General features: G+C 45.9%; 1 protein-coding gene across 3 annotated transcripts in view; it reads left to right on the forward strand.

Moving 5' to 3' along the window:
• Nucleotides 1–23,246, forward strand: part of CLPB (ClpB family mitochondrial disaggregase) — a 275,007-nt gene that overhangs the window by 207,231 nt on the left and 44,530 nt on the right. For all 3 annotated transcript variants that reach the window (XM_074400970.1, XM_003923422.4, XM_003923421.4), the window contains 2 exons: nt 4,879–4,976; nt 19,562–19,676. In XM_074400970.1, coding sequence (XP_074257071.1) covers nt 4,879–4,976; nt 19,562–19,676 — 213 coding nt within the window. The remainder of the gene's footprint in view (nt 1–4,878; nt 4,977–19,561; nt 19,677–23,246) is intronic.

Consider the following 23,246-nt stretch of genomic DNA (forward strand, 5'->3'; position numbering starts at 1 on the left):
TTCTAAGAACTCGCAGTCTTAGATGAGACAGACTTTAATGCAGGATGACCAATGCAGTAAGCTGGAAGCAGTAGGGCCTATGGGAGCAGAAAGGATGGTACTCAACCTGGGGTGGAAGGGAAACAAGGAAGGGTTCCTGAAGGAGAAGTCTGGACTTAGTCTTAAAAGATAAACAGGTGTTTTCAGAACCAAGATAGAAGTGGGGAGTGAATCTGGGGCTTATATACAAAAAAATCTGCCCTCAGTTAAATGGGGGACACCACTGGCAGAGCCACAAGCTTGGGGCTGGGTATTGGGGACATTCAGAGAAGCCTGAGTGACCACCTGTTTGAGATGTAGTAGAAGGGAGTATCGTCTTAGGAAATTAGAAGAACTCACCATTTTTCCACTTGGAGAATCAATAATTGTGTCAAATCAAAGGCAGGTGCTGAACCAGAAAAGAGAAGTGGGCTCCCTCAGCACCAGTGAGCCGGGCCCTCACTCCCACCAACACCATTGCCACTGCTTTACCTTGCCCTGGGTGATGAGGTCCAAGCCAGCCACGGTGGCACCAACCAGAATCAGCCCCACAACCACACACCCCCCACACTACTTTCCTGGCCCAGGCCCTATTGACAGATCCCCCAGAATCTGAAGGAATTCAAGACAAATGGTTTAGAGGATGGAGTTAATAAAATTTGAAAAATTGAGGCCTGTCACTCCACTAAACTTTTTTCAATACCACTGACAGAAACATATTTCCCCAATGAGTGACCTTCCACAGCTGTAGCGGACAGGCACAGCCGCAGCAGTGCTGCCAGGAAGCCAGTCTGCTATTTATCAAATATTATAAGCTGGGACACACTAATCTGGAGAGGGAGAGGAGGGGAGGAGTCCTGTACCACACTGCCTGGGGTGCTCCAGGTGTTTGCCCCAGCCCCAGACAGCCAGTGGGAGGTGACTGATGGCCTGCGATTAGCACTCCCCACCTCCATCCAGCCCTTTCACTTGCTCCCAGAGGCCTGGCCCTCTAGACCAGCTGCTTGGCCCGAAGGGGCCCTGGGTGGGAGGCAAGGAGAGGTCAGGCCAGGGCACGGGCCATCCTGATGCCCCTGGAGAGGGCAGACGGGTGAGGCCCAACGTGGTTATTTATTGGAGTGTAATGGTTTGTGGCCGTTGGTCGTGGAGGTGAAATCGATCAGTAGTAGAAGTCAGGTTCTATCAATTATTACAGCAATTAGTCAAGTCAGAGCGAGGGTGCAGGCCTGGGGTACTAATATTAGATGGACACTATCCATGGTACCCCCACCTCAGCCTTCTTGAAGTGGGGGCAGATGTGTTGCCCTGAGGCTCCAGGACCTTGGGGAGCCTTCCCCATGAGTGGTCAGGTGGAGCCTGACCTGAGAGCCTTCTGGGCTGGAGACAGGCCCAGTACTGCTTTAAAAGGAGCCCCTGTGCTGGCTGGCCCAGATGCAGAGATGTCCTACCTGTCCCTATTCCATCTTTTATGAGAAGTGACATGACTCCTACTAGAAATTACTCAGTGGCCAATGTTTATGGCACACATTTTTCATTCTGTAAGCAAATATAGACCACTGACAGCACTTGTTTGAAGAGGCTAATCTCACTCTCCATACGTTCTTCTACTGTTTTTCTCTGTCACCTTCCCTCATCTTCCCCCTCCTCTTCGCTCTCCCATTTCTTTCTTCCTATCCATTTTTCTGCTCTGCTCTTTGCCCTTCTTTCCCTTCCAGAGGTCTCTCTCTAATCCTCCCTTCTACTGCAGCTCGTATCTAGTGACAGGGCTCCCCTTGAGGCTAAGAAAGGAGAGACCTTTCCACTGCTTCATTGCATCTCCCTTTCTGCCTCCACTGGTTTAGCTCTGGGGGAATGGGAGGATCCCCTCTGCCACTGGCCCCTCAGCCCTTGTGCCAGAGAAAGCAGCTCAGTGGGGCTGGGCCAGGAAGGCTGGGCCAGGCGAGTAAGTCTCTGAGCACTTAGTTCCTTCCTGAGCCTCCCCGTGCTGCCTGTCCCTCCTTCAGCACACTGATGACACTCAGCCTGGGATCTCTTGTCCCCATGAGCTCCTGGAGAAGTGGACTCGAACTCTAGGTAGCATCTCATAATCTTAAAGACAGGAAGAGACGTCTGCAAAAGAGAAAATAAATGGTTACAAGGATGAGAAGAAAACCTGAAAAGTGGTTTTATAGAACTCAAAGGAGAGAGTGGCCAAGGTATCAGTTGCTACAGAACAGTCAAGGAATATAAAGAAGGAAACTATTCATTGGCTCTGCCAATCCCCCATCATTCTGCATACAGAGGCTTGCAGATATACAGTGCCCAGTAAGTGCCGACAGAATTGAAAGAAAGGATGAGGCTCTGACTGAGCTTCTGAGGACTTGCCCAGTAGTTAGGAAGACCACAGACAGACTCCGTCCTAGGGAGGTTGCACTTTGTCCTGAAAGCAAAGGCCAACTGAAGACTTTTTCAGCAGGGGTATATTTTGCCACCCTCATGAGAGTAGAGAATTGGGGTTAGGAAAACCTGGGGGTTGTTTTCACTCGTAGTTCAAACAAGTAAAGCTAGCTTTGTGACCTCAGGCTAGTTATTTCACTTTTCTGAACCTACAGCTTGGGGATTTTAATTCCTATCCCTCAGGGTAGTTGTGAGGATTAGATGATAAAATGTATGGAAAGTACCAAGCACAGTGCCTGGCACAAAGTAAGTGCTCAATAAATACCAATGTTACTATTATTACATCGTGACTCCAGTGATCTGCCCAGGAGACATGAAAACATATCTACACAAAGACTTGTATGTGTATGTTCATTGCACTGTTTATGTAATAGCCAAAAAGAGGAAATAGCTTAAATGTCCATCATCACCTGATAGATAAATAAAATGTAGTATATCCACAGAATGGAGTATTATTTAGCCATGTTGGATGAACCTTGAAAACATTCTGGTAAGCTTGAAGAAGTCAGATATAAAAGGCCTCGTATTATACGACTTTATTCATATGAAGTATCCAGAATAGGCAAATCCATAGACAGAAAGTAAACTAATGGTTGCTGGGGCTGGGGGGTACGGGGAGTGTCTGATAATGGGTAGGAGATTTCTTTTGGAGGGGGGTGAAAGTGTTCACAAATGGTATATTTTAAACCACTGAATTGTATACTTTTTTTTTTTTTTTTTTTTTTGGAGATGAAGTCTCGCTCTGTTGCCAGGCTGGAGTGAAGTGGCATGATCTCGGCTCACTGCAACCTCCACCTCCTGGGTTCAAGCGATTCTCTTGCCTCTGCCTCCCAAGTAGCTGGCACTAGAGACACGCGCCACCACGCCCAGCTAATTTTTGTATTTTTAGTAGAGGTGGGGTTTATGTTGGCCAGGATGGTCTCCATCTCTTGACCTACATGATCCGCCCACCTTGGCCTCCCAAAGTGCTGGGATTACAGGCTTGAGCCACCACCCTTTGTCTGAATTGTATACTTTGTTTGTTTGTTTATTAGACAAGGTCTCTCTCTGTTGCCCAGGCTGGAGTGCAGTGGTGCGATCTCTGCTCACTATAACCTCCGCCTCCTGGGATCAGGCAATTCTCATGCCTCAGCCTCCCAAGTAGCTAGGATCCTTTCTTTTTAAGTAGAGACTTGCAATAGGAATACTTTTGTATGATGATATAAATGTTTTCACATACTGGATTGAGAAACACTGGCTTTTACTGTCCATCAGCAGTGGTTGGACACCTACCTGAGCCATGCCTGTACTAACTGGATCCCCAGCCAGTCCATTGTATCCTGTGGCAGGGTCTGATCTTAACCTTCTTTACTTCAGACAACACTTCCTGAGCGAGAAAGGAGCTAAAGAAGTACAAGATAATTATTACCTTAATGTTCCATGTCACACACATTTATTGAGCATCTGCTGTGTACAAAGCAGTTTTCTAATTATGTTTCTGTCTTCCTGACTTGAGAGGAGTACCTTTAGGACAGGGCCAAATGTGATGCTTCTGTGTCCTCAGGCCCCATTCATTCAGGGTCTGCCTAATTGAATGGAATGGATGGTTTTTGAAGAAGAGTGAGGTGCTTAAACCTGGGCCTTGGGAAGGCTGTGATAGCACAGAGAGTCAGAATGACCTTTCCTCCATAACTGGCAAGGCTGGCATAAAGTAGACAGTTTATACAGGCTTGTCAGCTGTCCTTACTTAGAGAGAAGGTAGATACATCTTCTTGTCATACTCAGTCTTTGTCCTTAAGTCACAAGAATTAATGATTGGAAGAAGTGTACACATACACACACACACACACACACACACTCACTCACTCACTCACTCACTGACAGTTAGAGTGGCATAGCCAGGTTGCTGATGGTGCCCCTGTCCTTCCAGGGGACTCAGCTGACTCAGACAGACAAGAAATGCCCAGAGGTAAGAGAGCATAAAAGGAGAGGATCAGAAAACAGAAAGAAGGGGAACCATTTAATTGTTACTTGGGATATTCTCTGCCTTAGAAAGGAACGCTTTATATAGCTTCATGAATGAATGTTTATCTGTATGCCGATACATTGGAAAATGTGGACATTTTAATGAATGCATGTATGAAATTGTGTGTTTACATGTATTTGTGTTGGGGTATATTAACCTGTGTATTTGGCATATTTTGTTAGCACGTTCAGCAGTGTATATTTGTATATGTGTAACGCATCCATGTGTGTGTAATATGTTATTGAACATGTGTGCATGCACATGTAGGAGCCCCAGTACCATGTTTTTCCCACCATTTGCGACTGTCCATGGACATTCCCAACATAGAAATCAGAGCCCCAAGCCACCTCCAAGGGAAGGCTGAGGTCCCACTGATCGCTCATAGAGCCTCTGACCATTTATCCTCCTTCTCTTGCCAGGAGCCAACCCCCTGCAGAGGAATGAAATGGGACACACACCCTTGGATTATGCCCGAGAAGGAGACGTGATGAAACTTCTGAGGACTTCTGAAGCCAAGGTAAGTCTCAGGGAAGGGAAGAGGCCTGTGGACACTCCACGCATCATTTAATGTTTCACTCATTCAGTTATGTCAGGCTTTACACCAAAGGCCACTTCTCCTTAGGTGATTGTTATCTGTTTAAATACAAATCCAGCCCACAGTCTCATCAAGAATAGGAAGCTGCCCCTGTCATAACCAAGGAGCAGCCTTGGCCACTTCTGGCTTCTGAGCATTACCTTTAAATGTGGTTTATGGAGTGTTGGGTCCTTTTCAGAGGAGGGGGCACTAGCCAGACAAAATATTTAGCCCACTTAAAGATTTTAGTCATTTTTCCTAGGCCTCATGTTCTACAGCCTCATCAAACAATCTTTTCCCATCATCTCTCTTTCTAGAACTATTCCTTCACCTTTCCCCTCCACACACACTCCAGAGAGCCTGTTATAGAATCTGAGCCAAAATAGAATCTGAGCCAAAAAATCCTCCATTCTAATTCTGTCTTCTCAACCAAACTGTTGAACTCCCTGAGAACAGGGCTAAGTCTTCCACCTCTCCCAGCCACAGAGCTGTAACTCAGGAACTACTGGACAGAATCCAAGAACTAGAAGCACAAATCTCAGAGCTGGCAGGGACCTTAGAAATCTAGTCCAGTGATGGGAAATCTTACAAAAGCACAAACCAATAAATCAGAGGAAAATTTAGTTGTTCCAGTTGAAGGAGAAACATGGACTAGAGCACTGCCCACATGGCCTGCCCTTCCCTCCTGGGGCAGCCTCTGAGGGGACTCTGCTGTTGGCACAAGTTTCAATCTCTGAAACCTAAATCAACTGACTTGTTTTACTCCTGGAAAAACTGGAGCCCAGGGCTGTGATGTGGCTTCCCTTTGGTCCCAGAGTGAGTTAGCATCAAAACTGAACATAATAGGCTTGACTACAAGGTCATGTGGTAGGTTCGGTGGCAGGACAGGGACTGGAAGACCTGGTTTTTGACTTTCGCTCTTATGCCCTTTCCAGCATCATAAAGTCTCTTATGCACAATGTGGCTGAAGTACCTTGAGATGATTCAGTGTGGCAGGTCCCACCTAGTGGCAAATATTCTCTGTCTTGAGTCCGAGCACTTAGCTCACTGGACTGAGCCTGAAAAGATGTGGGTTCTAATCTTAGCTTTGCCACTCACTGCCCATGTGACCTTGGGCTAGCACTTCCCCTCATTAAAGCTCAGTCTTCTGAGATGTGAAAACATTGTACTAAATGGCTTCTAAGGTTCTACAAATGATTGTGGATCAGTCAGTATAAGCTAGATGCCGCTGTTGTAACAACCCCAAATTTCAGTGGTTTAAAACAAAACAAGATTTGTTTTTGCCTTATGTTGCATGTTCCTTGTGGTTAGGGATGAGGGGCAGGCTCTGTTCATCCTAGGCACTTAGGGATCTCAGCAGGCAGAGCAGCCACCCACAGGAATGTTGCTGGTTGCTTGCCAGAGGGAAAAGGATGCTCTGAAGGGTCTTACATCTGCAGTTAAATGCTCAGCCTAGAAGGAAGAGCCCTTCCTTCCTCTCACTATTCATTAGCCAGATTGAATCCCATGTTTCAAACCAATCATAAGGGAGCCAAGAAAAGTAATCCTACCATGTGCCTAGAATGGGAGAACTGGAAATATTTGGTAATCAACATGAACCATATAGATTTTGCCTCCCTGGTATTTTTAGTAACTGTCTTGCAGTAATTTCTTCCAGAGAAGGGAAGGAATTAGGAAGGGTGACTAGCCTTTCACAACCCATCCCCAGGGGCCCTTGTGACCAGAAAGAACTGCTAAATTTCAGAAGGCAAGTGCTTCTCTCCTTTTGTTCAGATTTTTCTCTCCTAGGAGCAGGTCAGGAGATCAGGTCAGCTTCCCCAAGAGCCTTAAGGAAATCCCTCAGCACTGTTGCACGTAACTTTAGGGACTGCACTCTCATCACAGCTCCCCTTTCTAGCCCAGTTGCTGTCCCCTGAGAGACCAGCCCTGGACTTGACCAAGAGTCCCTGTGGTTTTTGAGCTTGTGTAACATAGAGCAGGCACTGGTCTGGCCACTGAAGCAAGAGAACAGGTCCATTTGTGCCAGTGCTGATGGAGGGGTTAGGCTTACTGAGGGACCCTTAACAAAATTTGGCTGTCCAAGGGAAGTGGCTTGATATTGGCCACATTATTACAGGGCTAATGTCCAGAGTGAACAAATGGCAGTTGCCATCCCCTGTGCTGGTCAGACCCTTCTGGAGCATGGAAGGCAACTACAGACACCATATTCAAAGTAGACACTGACCTCTTAGAATCTGTGCAGAGAAGGGCAGAAGGGTGGCAAGAGGAACTGTGCCATGAGAAAAAGCTGATGGTAATAGGGGCATCTGGCCAGAAGAGGAGGAGCACAGGAACAGCTGTGAGTGTGAGAGAATGAGATTTAGTCCATGGCAAAGCCAGAGTAGCTAGGCTTATTGGGCAGCAGCTTCAGGGAAGAGCCCCCTAACACAGCTGTTCCCACTATGGAGGGGCTGCCTTAGAGGCCAAGAAGACCACTTGGAGCCAGTCCAGGGATTCCGTAGCTCTCAGCTGGAAGTCCATTTCATCTGTTGTCACCTCTGCGCACTTGATCCCTTCATCCAGTCTGGACTCTCTCCATCCTGAATGTGCCCTCCGAGCAGCTCCACCTAATTTCTCTGCTGTCCCATAAGATTCTACCCATGTGGGCCGGGCGTGGTGGCTCACCCCTGTAATCCAAGCACTTTGGAGGCCAAGGCAGGCGGATCACCTGAGGTCAGGAGTTCAAGACCAACCTGACCAAAATGGTGAAACCCCGTCTTTAAAAAAAAAAAAAAAAAAGATTCTACCCATGTGAAGCACCCCTCAGCTCTCCCTGGATGTCAACAGCATCGGCTTTCTCTCAGTTGTTCAGCATCTACTTGGTCATGCATTCATTCTGTTCTGCTTTATTCCTCCAAACTGCAAAAAGCTACCTCTTCAAAATTGTAAGTAAGAAGCAGCTGCCTCTGAGTTCAGGCCCTCCATCTGTAACATAATGACTCAGGCCTGCAGGCTTTTGAAGCTCCAGCCTGGGCCTCATCTCCTGGCTTTTTGTCTAGACATGGGTTGCTGCCACTCTGATCTTATCTGGCTCCCCTTCTATCCGTCCAGCATCCCCCTGCCACCCAGCTCAGCCTCCTCCACCTACACCTACCACTCGTAGTCAAATTATGCTCATAGAAAACTTGTATTAAAGTCGTATGTCTCATTATAGAAGTTTTAGAGATACGAAGAAAGTAAAATGAAGAGAATTAAATAATATAGTACATATTTATAAATGACATCTATGTGCCAGGCTCTGGGCTAGATGGGAAGAAGACTGATGAGTAAAATACTCAGGGAGCTACAGTTTGATAGGGAGACAGGCAAGTAAGCTATGACACCACTGAGTCATCAGTGGTATGACTTATCAAGGAAGGCTTCCTGGAAGAGATGACAACTGAGCTGAATTTAATTCAAAGCACTCTAGCCCTCCCACCAGACATAACCACTATTAATAGTCTTAATTATTTATAACAATAGTAGATACCATTTTTATCAGATGCATCTAGGTACTGTGTCAGGTGCTCAAATACATATTTTTTCTAATCCTGTGGCCTTTGAAGTAGTTCTTATTACCCCTGTTTCACAGATGGGAAAACTGAAGCTGCAGGAAAGCAAGCAGATGATTTACAGAAAACCAAGTTGTTATAAGCGACCATTAGGAGTAAAATGAGAGGGTTCCTCTTACGACACTGTATTAGCCCTCTCTGGATCATGTCTGTGTATAGTTACATAGATGGCCTTTAAAAAAAAAAAATGCTGTTGGCAGTCTACCATATATACCAGGAGTGTCAAACTGGCAGCCACATTTTATATACCCATCCAGCATTTTCCAAAAATGTGAATTTAATGCTTGGGGATTGGGAGTGTGCACTCTCTAGCCCAGGGCCCCCCATTCCCTCTTGTATTATGTCCTTGATTATCAATCAGCCACTTTTGTTTCCTACTTGGCCCTAAAGATCCTATTCTATATTTGAAATTTGCTTTTTATTCACTTAATATTATTGGTGATTTTTTCATTTAAAATTATCCATAAGCCTGATTTTTTATTTAATTCTGCCCTTTAAAATGCGTCATTTACCCTAGAATCTCTGCCACCTTAAGTGGTCTGAATGATGTATCCCTCACTGTTGGCTTCCTCGGTTCTCTCAGTATCCTCTGCGCCGAAGCCTCCTTAGGCCCTCTGAGAATATGCAGAGGTGATAAGGCCCAGCCCCTGTCCCTGAGTTTGCCATCTGGCTGGGGGAGAGGCAGGTACTCTAAGCTCTGATATCTGCAGACTGATTTGTCTTAGGAGGGTTCTCAGAGTTGGTGGAGTGTCCAAGAAAGCATGGATCACCTCCTCTCAGAGAGAGCAGGACAGGCTTCAAAGAGGAGGTAGCCTGTAGTCTCACTTTGAAGGATTTCAATAGATGGAGAGTTTAATCCTTAAAGCCAGGACCATTTTCATGTCTTAACTAAGAGATGAAGGAGAAGTAAAAATATATCTCTGTTGACATGATAGCAGATAAAACAAAAATATGGGAAGCTATCCCATGATGAATATTCAGCTGAGGGGAACGTGCTTGTGCCAGCCTGCATCTCCACTCCCAATCCTCACTGCACTGAGACTCACGAGGAATTTATTGCTCATTTTAATCACACCCAAAGAATGCATCGGCAGGAATATTAGGCAGATAGGCCTATCCTATATATTTTATTTGCATATCCCAGTGACAGGATCACAAGCACATTTCCTCTCTCTATATTTTTTCATTTGCTTCAGGGGTAGCTGGGGATGTGCTGCTCCCCTGGGCCTGCATTCCAGGCTGAGAGCCTGGGTGCTCCTCTCAGAACTGAGTGCAGCCCTGCAGGAGGGGAGAGGAGGGAGACACAGGAGGGTAGAAAGGTTATGTTCTTCCTCCCCCCGGCCTCGCTCAGCCCATTCTCTGCTTTGCCTCTCATTACAGGTGCCAGCTTGCCACATGCCTGGCTCTGTACTTGGACCTGTGTTACTATGATATGGGCCAGACACAGTGCTAAGTGCTTTTTAGGGACCAACTTCCTCTTTCTCTTTTTTTTACTTTATTTTTATTTATTTATTTTTTTTTTTGAGACAGAGACTTACTCCGTCGTGCACACTTGAGTGCAGTGGCACACTCTCGGCTCACTGCAGCCTCCTCCTCCCAGGTTCAAGCAATTCTCCTACCTCAGCCTCCCAAGTATCTGGGATTACAGGGTGACCCACCACAACCAGCTGATTTTTATATTTTTAGTAGAGACAGGTTTCACTATGTTGGCCAGGCTGGTCTCAAACTCCTGTCCTCAAGTGATCTACCCACCTCAGCCTCCCAAAGTACTGAGATTACAGGCATGAGCCACCATGCCTGGCCTTTTTTTTTTTCTTTTACTTTTTAAAGGTTTTTATTGAAATATACTTGTATAAGACGCACAAACCAGGAATGTACAGCTCACTGTATTTTCACAAACAAGACACACCTTATCAAGAAATAGACTGTTAGAAGCACCTCAAAAGCCTGCCTTAGACTCCCTTCCAGACTCATGCCCCAAGGGTAGGCATTATGCTGATATTTTTATTTTTGCATAATTATAGAAATAGTACAATTAATTCCTATAAATCCTTCACCTAGATTCCCAACTGTTATCATTTTATCATACTTGCTTTATTATTTATGCACATAAATAATATATATGAGGATATATATAATTTTTTTTCTGAATGATATGAGAATAAGTTTACACATGATGCCCCTTTACCCCTAAATATTTGTATGTATTTCCTTAAAAAATGAGGACATTTTCTTATAGAACCTCAAAGGTTCTAAAAGATAATCATCAAAATCAAGGCATTAATATTGATATTAACTAATCTACAGATGTTATTCAGATCTCACAAGTTGTCCTAATAATTATTACAAGAAAAGACAGTTTCAAAATCCAAGTTGCATTTGGTTGTCATGTCTCTTTAATCTGAAATGGTCCAAACATTATGATGTGGCAATCAAAAACAAAAACAAAACATAATAATCTGGAATGGTTTCCTCAGTCTTTCCCTGGCTTTCATGACCTTGACATTTTTTATTTTTTATTTTTTTAATTACATTTTAGGTTTTGGAGTACATGTGAAGAACACGCAAGATTGTTGCATAGGTACACACATGGCAGTGTGATTTGCTGCCTTCCTCCCCATCACCTACATCTGGCATTTCTCCACATGCTCTCTCTCCCCAACTCGCCACCTCACCCCCACTGTCCCTCCCCTAGTTCCCCCCGGCAGACCCCAGTGTGTGATGCTCCCCTCCCTGTGTCCATGTGTTCTTATTGTTCAACACCTGCCTATGAGTGAGAACATGCAGTGTTTGATTTTCTGTTCTTGCGTCAGTTTGCTGAGAATGATGGTTTCCAGGTTCATCCATGTCCCTACAAAGGACACGAACTCATCATTTTTGATGGCTGCATAATATTCCATGGTGTATATGTGCCATATTTTCCCTGTCCAGTCTATCATCGATGGGCATTTGGGTTGGTTTCAGGTCTTTGCTATTGTAAACTGTGCTGTAATGAACATTCGTGTTTATGCGTCCTTATAGTGGAATGATTTATAATCCTTTGGATATATACCCAGTCATGGGATTGCTGGGTCAAATGGAATTTCTATTTCTAGGTCCTTGAGGAATCGCCACACTGTCTTCCACAATGGTTGAATTAATTTACATTCCCACCAACGGTGTAAAAGTGTTCCTATTTCTCCACATCCTCTCTAGCATCTTTTGTCTCCAGATTTTTTAATGATCGCTCTTCTAACTGGCGTGAGATGGTATCTCAATGTAGTTTTGATTTGCATTTCTCTAATGACCAGTGATGATGAACACTTTTTCATATGTTTGTTGGCCTCATGTATGTCTTCTTTTGTGAAGTGTCTGTTCATATCCTGATACCAAAACCCGGCAGAGACTCAGCAAGAAAAGAAAACTTAAGGCCAATATCCATGATGAACATAGGTGCAAAAATATTCAATAAAATACTGGCAAACCGATTGCAACAGCACATCAAAAACCTCATCCACCATGATCAAGTAGGCTTCACACGGGAATGTAAGGCTGGTTCAACATATGCAAGTCTATAAACGTAATTCACCACGTAAACAGAACCAAAGACACAAACCACATGATGATCTCAATTGATGCAGAAAAGGCCTTTGACAAAATTCAACAGCCCTTTATGCTAAAAACCCTCAATAAACTAGGTGTTGATGGAACATATCTAAAAATAATAAAAGCTATTTATGACAAACCAACAGCCAATATCATACTGAATGGGCAAAAACTGGAAGCATTCCCTTTGAAATCTGGCACTACACAAGGATGTCGTCTCTCACCACTCCTATTCAATATAGTACTGGAAGTTCTAGCCAGAGCAGTCAGGCAAGAAAAAGAAATAAAGGTTATTCAGATAGGAAAGGAAGAAGTCAAATTGTCTCTGCAAACGACATGATTGTATATCTAGAAGATCCCATCGTCTCAGCCCAAAATCTCCTGAAACTGATAAGCAACTTCAGCAAAGTCTCAGGGTACAAAATCAATGTGCAAAAATCACAAGCATTCCTATATACCAGTAAGAGACTTAGAGAGAGCCAAATCAAGAATAAACTGCCATTCACAATTGCTACAAAGAGAATAAAATACCTAGGAATACAACTTACAAGGAACATAAAGGACCTCTTCAAGGAGAACTACAAACCACTGCTCAACAAAATAAGAGAGGATACAAACAGATGGAGAAACATTCCATGTTCATGGTTACAAAGAGTCAATATTGTGAAAATGGCCATATTGCCCAAAGTAATTTACAGATTCAATGCTATCCCCATCAAGCTACCAATGACCTTCTTCACAGAACTGGAAAAAACCACCTTAAACTTCCTGTGGAACCAAAAGAGAGCCCACATAGCCAAGTCAATTCTAAGCAAAAAGAACAAAGCGGGAGGCATCACACTACCGACTTCAAACTATACTACAAGGCTACAGTAATCAAAACAGCATGGTACTGGTACCAAAACAGAGATATAGACCAATGGAACAGAACAGAGGCCTCAGAGGCAACACAGCACATCTACAACCATCCGATCTTTGACAAACCTGATGAAAACAAGTAATGGGGAAAGGATTCCCTGTTTAATAAATGGTGTTGGGAAAACTGGCTAGCCATATGCAGAAAGCAGAAACTGGACCCCTTCCTGGCACCTTACACTAAAATTAACTCCAGATGGATTAAAGACTTAAACATAAGACCTAACACCATAAAAACCCTAGAAGAAAATCTAGGCAGAGGCCGAGAGCAGTGGCTCATGCCTGTAATCCTAGCACTTTGGGAGGCCGAAGTGGGTGGATCATCTGAGGTCAGGAGTTCAAGACCAGCCTGGCCATCATGGAGAAACCCCATCTTTAAAAAAAAAAGAAAAAGAAAAAAAAAGAAAGAAAAGAAAAGAAAGAAGGAAAATCTAGGCAAAACCATTCAGGACATGGGCGTAGACAAGGACTTCATGACCAAAACACCAAAAGCATTGGCAACAAAAGCCAAAATAGACAAATGGGACCTAATCAAACTCCACAGCTTCTGCACAGCAAAAGAAACAGTCACTAGGGTGAATTGGCAACCAATAGAATGGGAAAAAAATTTTCCAGTCTACCCATCTGACAAAGGGCTGATATCCAGAATCTACAAAGAACTAAAACAGATTTACAAGAAAAAAACAAGCCCATTCAAAAGTGGACCTTGACATTTTAACAAGTGCGAGTTGGTTGTTATGTAGAATGTCCCTCGTTTGCATTTGTCTGATGTTTCATTGTGATTTAACTCAGATTATGCATTTCTGGCAAGAACACCCTGTGGGATTTATTTTCAATGAATTTATCAGGTAGCCCTTTACTAAAACTTCTAGCAGATAGAAAATTTCTGTTTTGAGTCTCATCTTAAACAGACTGTGAACTCCCTGAAGGCAAGTCTTTCCTTACCTCCAAGTGGACGGTGCAGACTTTGGAGTCAGACTGCCAGGGTTAGTGTTCTGTCTCTACACTTGCTGCCCGTAGAAGCTTGCTTGAATTTACTTAATCTCTGTACAATAGGGATGATGATGCTATCAACTTCGTAGGGCTATAAGGATTAAAACAGCCAGTCCCACATTAGTGAAGGCTAAAATTAATGAGTTGAAGTTTGAGGAGTAACAGGATTATTTACACAATGTCAAAGTATCTCCCCACAAGATACTTTTTAATTAAAAAGGGAAAAATAATAGTGAAGAAACCTAGCAGCCGCCACCTCAACCTAGTGATGGAAGTTAACACAACCAGTTATGAGATAAAGCAACATCACACGTCTCTGATATCATGCACTGAGAAGAGCACAAACTCATTTTCTCACTTCAGCCACTCTTTGCCCCTCTTTTTTTTTTTTTTTTTTTTTAAGACGGGGTTTCACCGTGTTGGTCAGGCTGGTCTTGAACTCCCAACCTCAGGTGATCTGCCCACCTCTTTGCCCCTCTTAACTGTCTCTCATCAGTCTTGTCTCTGATCCACCTAGCTATTTGCAGAGGAGTGACATGATCAGATTTACATGTTTAAAATACGGCTTTAGCAGCAAAAGGAGGATGGACTGGAAGAGAGGAGAATGGAATCTGGGATGCCGACCTAGTGATTACCAAGTGTGAAGGGGCTGACACCTGCTTTGTATCCGGCCTTCTCCTACTGGGATGTGTACTTTGTGGACTAGTTTAAGAGACTTTCATATCCCTCAGGTGCCTCTCCCATCTTTCAGTCTTGTGTTCCCATCTGCTCTGCATACCCTGGACTTCTTTGTTGGCATTCCTGGTCTTCTCTGTTATCATTCCCAGCCTCCAGGTTTTCTCCATCGTCATCTCTGCCCCCACTATCTCATCTGTTACCTCCTGTTCCCATTGTTGACCTCCCTTCCCAGGCCTCTATGTCATGCCGTTTCAGGGCATGATAGAAGGCCCGACTATATGAGTCACCGTCTGAATCAGGGATTCAGGAGTATGGGCCATACCTGAGTTTATCTATGAGCAGCAGGGGAACTCTATAGGCCTGACCTCCCCTTGAGAGGTAAACTACAGCTTGGCCTCTCATCTCTTTTCGATCCATACCTACCTTCCCATTCTTGCCCAGGGTCTTGTTCTGCCTACCCACCACCCCTACGGTGAACACACTGCCAGGTTCACTGTCAGACCTCTCCCCTGAGAGATGCCCAACAGTTGGGATGCCTGCCATATCCCTTCTGTAACCTTCCCCTGCAGAGCCACTCAGCCCAGCCACCCACCTCTGAGCAGAGCGAGCCAAGCTAGGCTTCGCCTCGGCCTCCCAGCCCTTTCCTGTAAATGCACTCACAGCCAGGAGGGGTGCCATATTAAATCAAGACTGATGGAAACCAGTGACTGCGATTATCCAGCCAAGATGCAGCATGGGAAGCTGGTTGCTGCCGGCTCCAGGTGAGGGCTTCTGAAGCTAATCGTGTGTGGCTTTTATTAAGAAGATGCTCACTCCCCCACTCCTGCTCTCCCGGGCGGCTCTTTTACAATGCCTCTCTCAGCTCAGGCCCTCTGCTTCTGCAGGCTGAATTCCTTATCTTCTCCTCTAGTGGATCCCTATCCAAGCAGAGCCTTGAACTCTGTCTTATAGCCTTCCTCCCCATCTCCTCAAAGAGACAGGAACAATAGTATTTATAGAGCCCTTACCAAGCTCCTTCTCCCATCCTTCTATCTCCTCTCCTCCAAATAGAATATATACATATCAAGTATTTTCCTTCTCTAGTTTACTCCACTGGCTAACCTTCACAAGGCTGGGCACATGGCTCATGTCTTTAAAAGTCATTCATTCATTTAATATGTTGTTTAGCACAAACTCTGTGCTAAACACTGTGAAAAGAGCATGAAGCATAATTTTCATAGCAGGCATCAGTTCCAGTGCCCTATACATTTTTATCAAGACGTCTGATCCATTTTCCAAGGTTTTTCTGAATTGGCATAGACATTTGGGATTCCAGGCTGGGAAGAATCGGAATGTGCTGAGATTTAGGCCATAGTTTGAACCTTTCCCAAGACCATCTAGAAAGCTCCTGGAAAACTAACCAGTTCATGGGATTCCGGCTCACTGCAACCTCCGTCTCCTGGGTTCAAATAGTTCTGCCTCAGCCTCCCAAGTAGCTGGGATTACAAGTGCACACCACTACACCAGGCTAATTTTTATATTTCTAGTACAGACGGGGTTTCACAATGTTAGTCAGGGTGGTCTCAAACTCCTGACCTCCGTTGATCTGCCTGCCTCAGCCTCCCAAAGTGCTAGGATTACAGGTGTGAGCCACCGCACCCGGCCTTGCCCAGTAAAACAGAAATAACAAACAACCTAAAACCATGACACTGAAGAAGAGTTACAGGAAGTAGAAGTGTTTCCCTAGAGAAGACTTAGGGAGGCCATAATGGTCATACCCAAATCAACAAAGCGGAAAGAAAAGTTATGTTAGACTTTGCCTGTGGCAAAGAGAAAAGATATATTCTGTGAGGCCCCACGGACCAATGGATGGAAAGTACCCAGAGGTGGAATTCTCTCTCATGTAAGGGAGACTGACAGTAGAGATGAGCCACCTCAGGCAGTGGATGCACCTCCAGAGCCAGGCGAGCGTTGAGACTGTACACTGCAGACCTAGGGTTCCTAGAGAAGGAGCCCTGAGAGCCGCTTCTGGGCAGTGGTAGCAACCGAGTGGACTTGACTCCTGGCTTCTGCTTGAGCCAGAGTAACTCTTCTTTATCTGTGGAATTCCACCCATAGGTAAATTAATTAAAGGATTCCAGTACCAAAAACAAAGGCACTGAATTAGACAAACTGTTATTAAAATGCAGTGAAGGAGAAGGGGAGTAACATCTGTCAAAGACTTAATAATGGTTAGGTAGAAGGTAGCCATTTTGGTCACTCAGACGGCCTCTTAATGCTATGTGCCAGAGACTCTGCTAAGAACTTATATATTAATGCATTATCTCATTTAATCCTCACTAGCATTCCACAAGGATCCTACAAGCCAGAACCACGAGTACTACCCTGCGTTCTAATAAGGAAAACTAAGATTCTAAAAGGCTAACTTCCCCAAAATTAGTCAGTCAGGGAGTAGATAAGGTTGAGGGGTGAACTCAGGTCTGTCTGGAGCAAAGCATGTTTTTCTACTCAATTTGCCTCACTATGAGCCAAAAGAAGAGCCAAACTTCAGATGGAGACAGCTGAAAAAATGAAAGTAGATGCTGTGTATAAGGTGCTGAGTACAGTGCCTGGCATACAGCAGCCATTCCACAAGTGGTAGTCACCTTTATTCAGTTAGCAACACAAATCGATGCCTGCTGTGAGCCAGGCCCTTTGCTAGGTGCTGGCACTATAGAGACGAATAAACCTGGTCTTGTAACCAATGACCTCATGGTGCAGGAAAGAGAGACAAACAGGAAGTTATTTAAGTGCACCAGAGGTCCCAGGGCCTTGCGTAGGCTCACAGCCTTACAACAGACTCCCTAGACAGTACCATGTTGGAGGATGGTGGGAAGAGAGAAGACCTTTGTGGTGGGGTAATAGTGTCAGCAAAGGCCCAGAAGCAGGCATATTCTGGGACTCCTCGCTGAAGGGAAATGAGGAAACTGACCCAACAAACCCCTGCGCGCCAGTTTCCATCCTTTCAGGCTCCTTCCATGGCCTCCCGACTGCAAGCTGGCGCTGTCCCAGCCACTATGTATGCATCTCACCATCAGAGCCTCCAGCCCAGTGGACTTAAGTGCTGAGCAGGGCTGGGTGGGCAGGGAGGAGGAAAAAGCAGATCTATGGCTGAAGTCGGCAGAGCCAAGTGATGTATGTGGCGCCTGAGGGAGCTACACAGTGACACTCTGGATTCCAACCGGCAAGTGTCACTCCACTGGGATTGGTGCGGAATTATTGCTCCATATGAAACTCCAGGACTGATGGGAGCTTTCAGTTACAGACTGATAGCAACAGCCAAAATTGGATTGTTTGCTATTTATTTTTTTTAACTTCTGTCAAGGTCACTACTGTAACAGGAAAACACTGCCCAAGCAGTAGGTATTTTTTATCCACTCTGCCCGCAAGAGCAATCTGCAACCACAACTTTTGTGACAGGGCCTTACTTTGACAGCTCTCTTTCTAGAAAGATGTTAGTGTTACAGGCATGGGGGAAAGGAGCCTCCTGAAGACCTGGTCATTCCTTTCCGGTTCAAGATCTGCCTCCTTCCCCTGCAGCTCCTAATTTCCACAGATACTCTATCATCAGGTCCATGCCCTCGCCCCTCCCTGCCTGTTTTCCAGACAGTCCCACATGTCCCTCCTGGCCCAGTCCTCCTCCAGCTTCTCCAAGCCTCCTGTTCCCCAGAAAGGCCCCCAACAGATGTTCCACAGTATGAGTCCTTCCTTTCTCTATTCCTACACTACCACCCCATCTAGCTGTTAATTCTCTCCTCTTTGTATCTGTCATTTTTGCAAACACTCACCAGATGCCCCACTGTGCCAGGACCCATGCTAGAAATAGGGCCTGTCCTTGGGGAGCCCATAATTGATTTAGAGGACAGACTTACATTCGCCAAACATGTTTTCAAGTAAAATTTTGTGTTTTTTAGTGAAAGATACAGTGCTAGAGATAAACATTCTGCTTTGAACCCTTGAGGAAAATGGTCATGAAGTATTTGTGTGCATGCCTGTCACCTGACTTTGAGCTGCCTGAGGGCAAGCCCCAACCTTTCTCTTCTATGTGGAGCAACCAAGCTCAGGCTTCTCCTGCTGCCTTTTGTGAAGTGGATGAAGTCCAGGGCCAGACATGTCAGACCCTCAGCATCAACTAGAACCTCCCAGGGGACCGGGCACAGTCCTCCTCCTTCCCCTGCCCCACCCTTTCATCATGGCCATGCACAAGGTTGGGTACATAGCAGTTGCTGAATAATTATGTTTAATTGAAATGGAGGGTGTTCATAGCTCTCTTTTGAACAACAAAAAGTTTTTCAAGACGAAAGAGAAAGGAATTTATACTTAGTAAGCACTTACTCCATGCCAAGCATGATGCTAGGCCTATTACATACATCATCATATTAATATTTAATCCCCAATTTGCTGATGCTGATGAAAGAACTGAGGTGAAATAACTTGCTGCAGGTGATAAGCACATCTTGTAAGTGACAAAGCCTGGATTGCACCCAGGTCTTCTGTCAGCCTCCAGAGCCAGGGTTAATCTGCTAGCAGTACTTATTCTACCAGCAGAGTGAGCTGAGACCCCTGAGTGGCAGCCACCTGAGCGGAGAGTGTGAAGGGCCGGACCAGCCCCCAGTGACCGTGAGCCACAGCTATGAAGGAGGACCCCCGGAAACCCAGACCTGTGTTTTTCCCCGAGTTGGGGGATAGAATGAAGCTATGGTGCTATGGACCCGGCAGCCCTGAACCATCTGCCCTCTTTCCCCACAGTACCAAGAGAAGCAGCGAAAGCGTGAGGCCGAGGAGCGGCGCCGCTTCCCACTGGAGCAGCGACTGAAGGAGCACATCATTGGCCAGGAGAGCGCCATCGCCACAGTGGGTGCTGGTGAGTGTGTGGGACCCCAGAAAGGGCAGTGTGATTCATGCTCTGCTGCAATGAGGTGTACATCCTGTTGACGCCAAACTGGATAGGTGCAGTAAATAATATTAAAAGTTAGCATTTGTTGAGTCCTATCTGTATGCCAGACATTGTTATAAGCTCTCTGCATGTCATGTGTCATTTAATCCTATAGCAATCCTCTGAGGTTGGTACCACTGAATCATTTTGCAGATTAGAAAGCTGAGACACAGAATAGCTAAATCACTTGCTCAAGGCTGCTTTCCTATGCATAGAATTTAAATCTGACCTTCATCTAGTCCGCTATCCTCAACCCCATTTTTTTCTTTTTTTTTTTTTTTTTTTTTGTTTTTTGGAGATGGAGTCTTATTCTGTTGCCCAGGCTGGAATACCATGGCACCATCTTGGCTCACTGCAACCTCCTCCTCCTGGGTTCAAGCAGTTCTCTGCCTCAGCCTCCCCAGTAGCTGGGATTACAGGCACCCGCTACCATGCCCGGCTAATTTTTGTATTTTTTAGTAGAGACAGGGTTTCACCATCTTGGCCAGACTGATCTTGAACTCATGATCCACCCATCTTAGCCTCCCAAAGTGCTGGGATTACAGGTGTGAGCCACTGCACCTGGCCTCAACCCATTTTACAAGTGGGAGAATTGAGACCCAGAGAGGAATGGGAGCTTGTCTGTCACTAGCAATGTAGCAGCTGAGCCAGAACTTCTGTCCCCATCTGCCAACCTGGGACTCTGCTCTCACTTCCGGATAGTTTGTCAGCAGCTGGCCCAATGTTATAGAAAATACTCTGAACAACTTTTGAGTCTTCTCTACCCTTGAAGCTCTTATTTCCATACTTTGACCCCTGGGAGCCAGGCTGCCCTCTGGTATAACCCCTAATGTAATGACCCACCTGCTTGTGTAAACCCCACCAGCAGATAATTAAAACTAAGGTTCTGCTGAATACAGTGGCCTTATCTTTGTTCTCTGACTCTGGAGCGCCACTCCTTGGGCTTGATTTCAGATAGATGAGGCAAGGGAAGAAGAACCATGGGCCAGGCCAAGACAAAGGTGCATCTGCCAACACAGTGGTTCTCAAAGCATGGTCTCTGGACCAGTGGCATCACTGTCTTCTGGGAACCTTTTAAAAATCAGATCTCAGGCTCATCCCACACCCGTGGAATCAAACATTCTGGGATCTGTATGTTAACAGGCCCTCCAGGTGATTCTGACACTCAGCTGAAGTTTAAAATACCGCTGCCCCAGGAAGACTCTACCTGGTCGTGTGGTGTGCCTGGATTGTGAGGCTGGTGCTTTTAAACCTCTATTGTAAGGAAGTTACTGCATCCACCTTGCTGAGAAGCCCTGCAGCTGGGAATCACAATGATGATGTTCAGAGCCATGCCCAGTCCTTGTGACCAGCTCCCAGAGGCTTCTAAACCCAAGCATGAGGGAATAAGGCAGCCTGGTGGTTGCAGCTGCCAACCCAGCTGAAGCATGAAATACTCTCTGGGTCAGAACTTATGGTAGGCAGGCAGCACCCAGCACCTTGGGACCTCAAGCTGAAGCAGGTCCAGGAGAGTGAGGTGGATCTACAGGCTAGGCCAGGCCTCCCTGAGTTCTCTAAGCTAGTGTCACATGTGTGCTAGGGACTGGCTGGATGGAGCTTGGCACCCCATGGGTACCATGAGGATGGGCAGCCAGAGAAGTGCCGCAGAATGAATTGATTTGATAAATGGCCATTTATTACCCTCACGAATTGGCTGAAACCAATTTCGGTCACATCAACCCCTGGTAAGTGCTGGGATATTGATTTGTGCAAAGTAATACAGTGAATTTATCAGTGTGATCCTGAGCTGCAGGGCCTCTAGCAAGGCTGGCGCACAGTTACCACCTTACAAATGGAGGAGATAAAGCGTCAGCCCCACAGCTCAGGCCCTCATGGCCTCTCTGGTCTAGGGCCGCTGGAGCCAAACCAGGACACCCTGCAAGCCAGAGCTTTGGCATTGAAAATGAGGCTCTCCTTGCAGAATCCAGAGTTGCTGTCAGTCACGAGGAAAGGCGGCTCCCTACCCTGTTGGGCAGACCGCCTGGGAGCTCAGCACCTCTAAGCCCCACCATTCTCCTCAGAAAGGCAACCAGCTGTCTATTCAGGACATTCAGAACCAGACTTCTCCCCCTCCCCAGCCTGCCTGTCTCCTGTGTTGTGATCTGTGTAGAGACCACCATTCACTGGACTCCTAAATAGAAACTCAGATGATTCCTGGGCCCCTCCCGTGCCCTGCCCCCTTACAGCCCATGAAGGATCAAACACCTGGCCTTTCTGCTCTGTTCCTAATACTACTGCCCTAACTCAGGGTGTCAGTCTCCCGTCTGAACCAGGCAGCCCCCTCACTGGTGTCCCTGCTTCCCTTCCTTCCCCTAGAATCAGTTCTCCTCACCAGCTGAGTGATCTTTGCAAAACACGTATCTAACAGTGCCACTCCGCTGTTTAAAACCTTTGCCTGTTTCTTGCCGCTGTAACCTGGCATGTAGGCCCGCTGCTGCAGCTCCCTGCTTTGAGCTGCATGCACCAGCCACAGTGGCTTGCCTCTGCCTCCTGTACATACTGTGTTGATTTCCTGCCTGCATTTGTCTGCCACCCTCCTCTGCTTGCAGTCCTTTCCTTCTGGCCCTTCCCTACCCCAACCTGTCACCCACACACTGGCTGGTTTTTACTTAGCCTAACTCAGCTCAGGAGCAATTGACTACAGGCTCCTTGAGGGGAGATAATGTGACATAATTGTTTTTATGCTTCCAAGTCCTGGCACAGCACCCTGCTCAAAGTGGATGCTTAGTGCAGTTTGTCAAATTAAAGAATTTGGTCTGGTCCCTTGTCTATCTCCAGGGAATGGCCCCATAGCCCAGGCCCTCATGGGCTCTAGGATGTGCCCCAAGGTAAAAAAGAGAAGCTGCAGCACCTGCTCTCTAGTAGCTCACAGCATGCTGGGAATATAACTATAGAATGGCTCATAACAGCCATATTCCTTGATTTTTGACCCCAGGAGTAGGCAGGCCATTCCCCAGACCTGCTCTAAGAAGCCTCTCCTGGACAGCAGGTCAGCCTGCACATACCCTGCAGCTTTCTCGGAGCTCCCTCTGACCTGTTCCCAGTTGACCCTCTGAAGTTACACAGTCCCCTGGGGAAGCTCTGCCACCTCACATGTTCTGCTTTGCCAGAGTATGGCACATATTCTGTATTACAGAGGGATTGCGTATAGCCACCAGGGCTCACCACCGGATCTCATGCTTCACTTCCCTCTTTGACTAGTCCAAAAACGTGATCTTCCCAAGCTCTGTACTTTTCTGGACCCTCCGTCCAGATCATCCCTGGGTTGTGGAGTTGTAGTGATTTTTTTTTTCTTTTTTTGATACATAGTCTTGCACTCACTACGTATCAAAAAAAAAAAAAAAAAAGGCTGGAGTGCAATGGCGCAGTCTCTGCCTCCCAGATTCAATGATTCTCCTGCGTCAACTTCCCAAGTAGCTGGGATTACAGGTGCCCGCCACCATGCCCAGCTAATTTTTG

Source organism: Saimiri boliviensis, chromosome 6 (genome assembly GCF_048565385.1).
Source record: "Saimiri boliviensis isolate mSaiBol1 chromosome 6, mSaiBol1.pri, whole genome shotgun sequence".
In the NCBI taxonomy this organism is placed as follows: Eukaryota; Metazoa; Chordata; class Mammalia; order Primates; family Cebidae; genus Saimiri; species Saimiri boliviensis.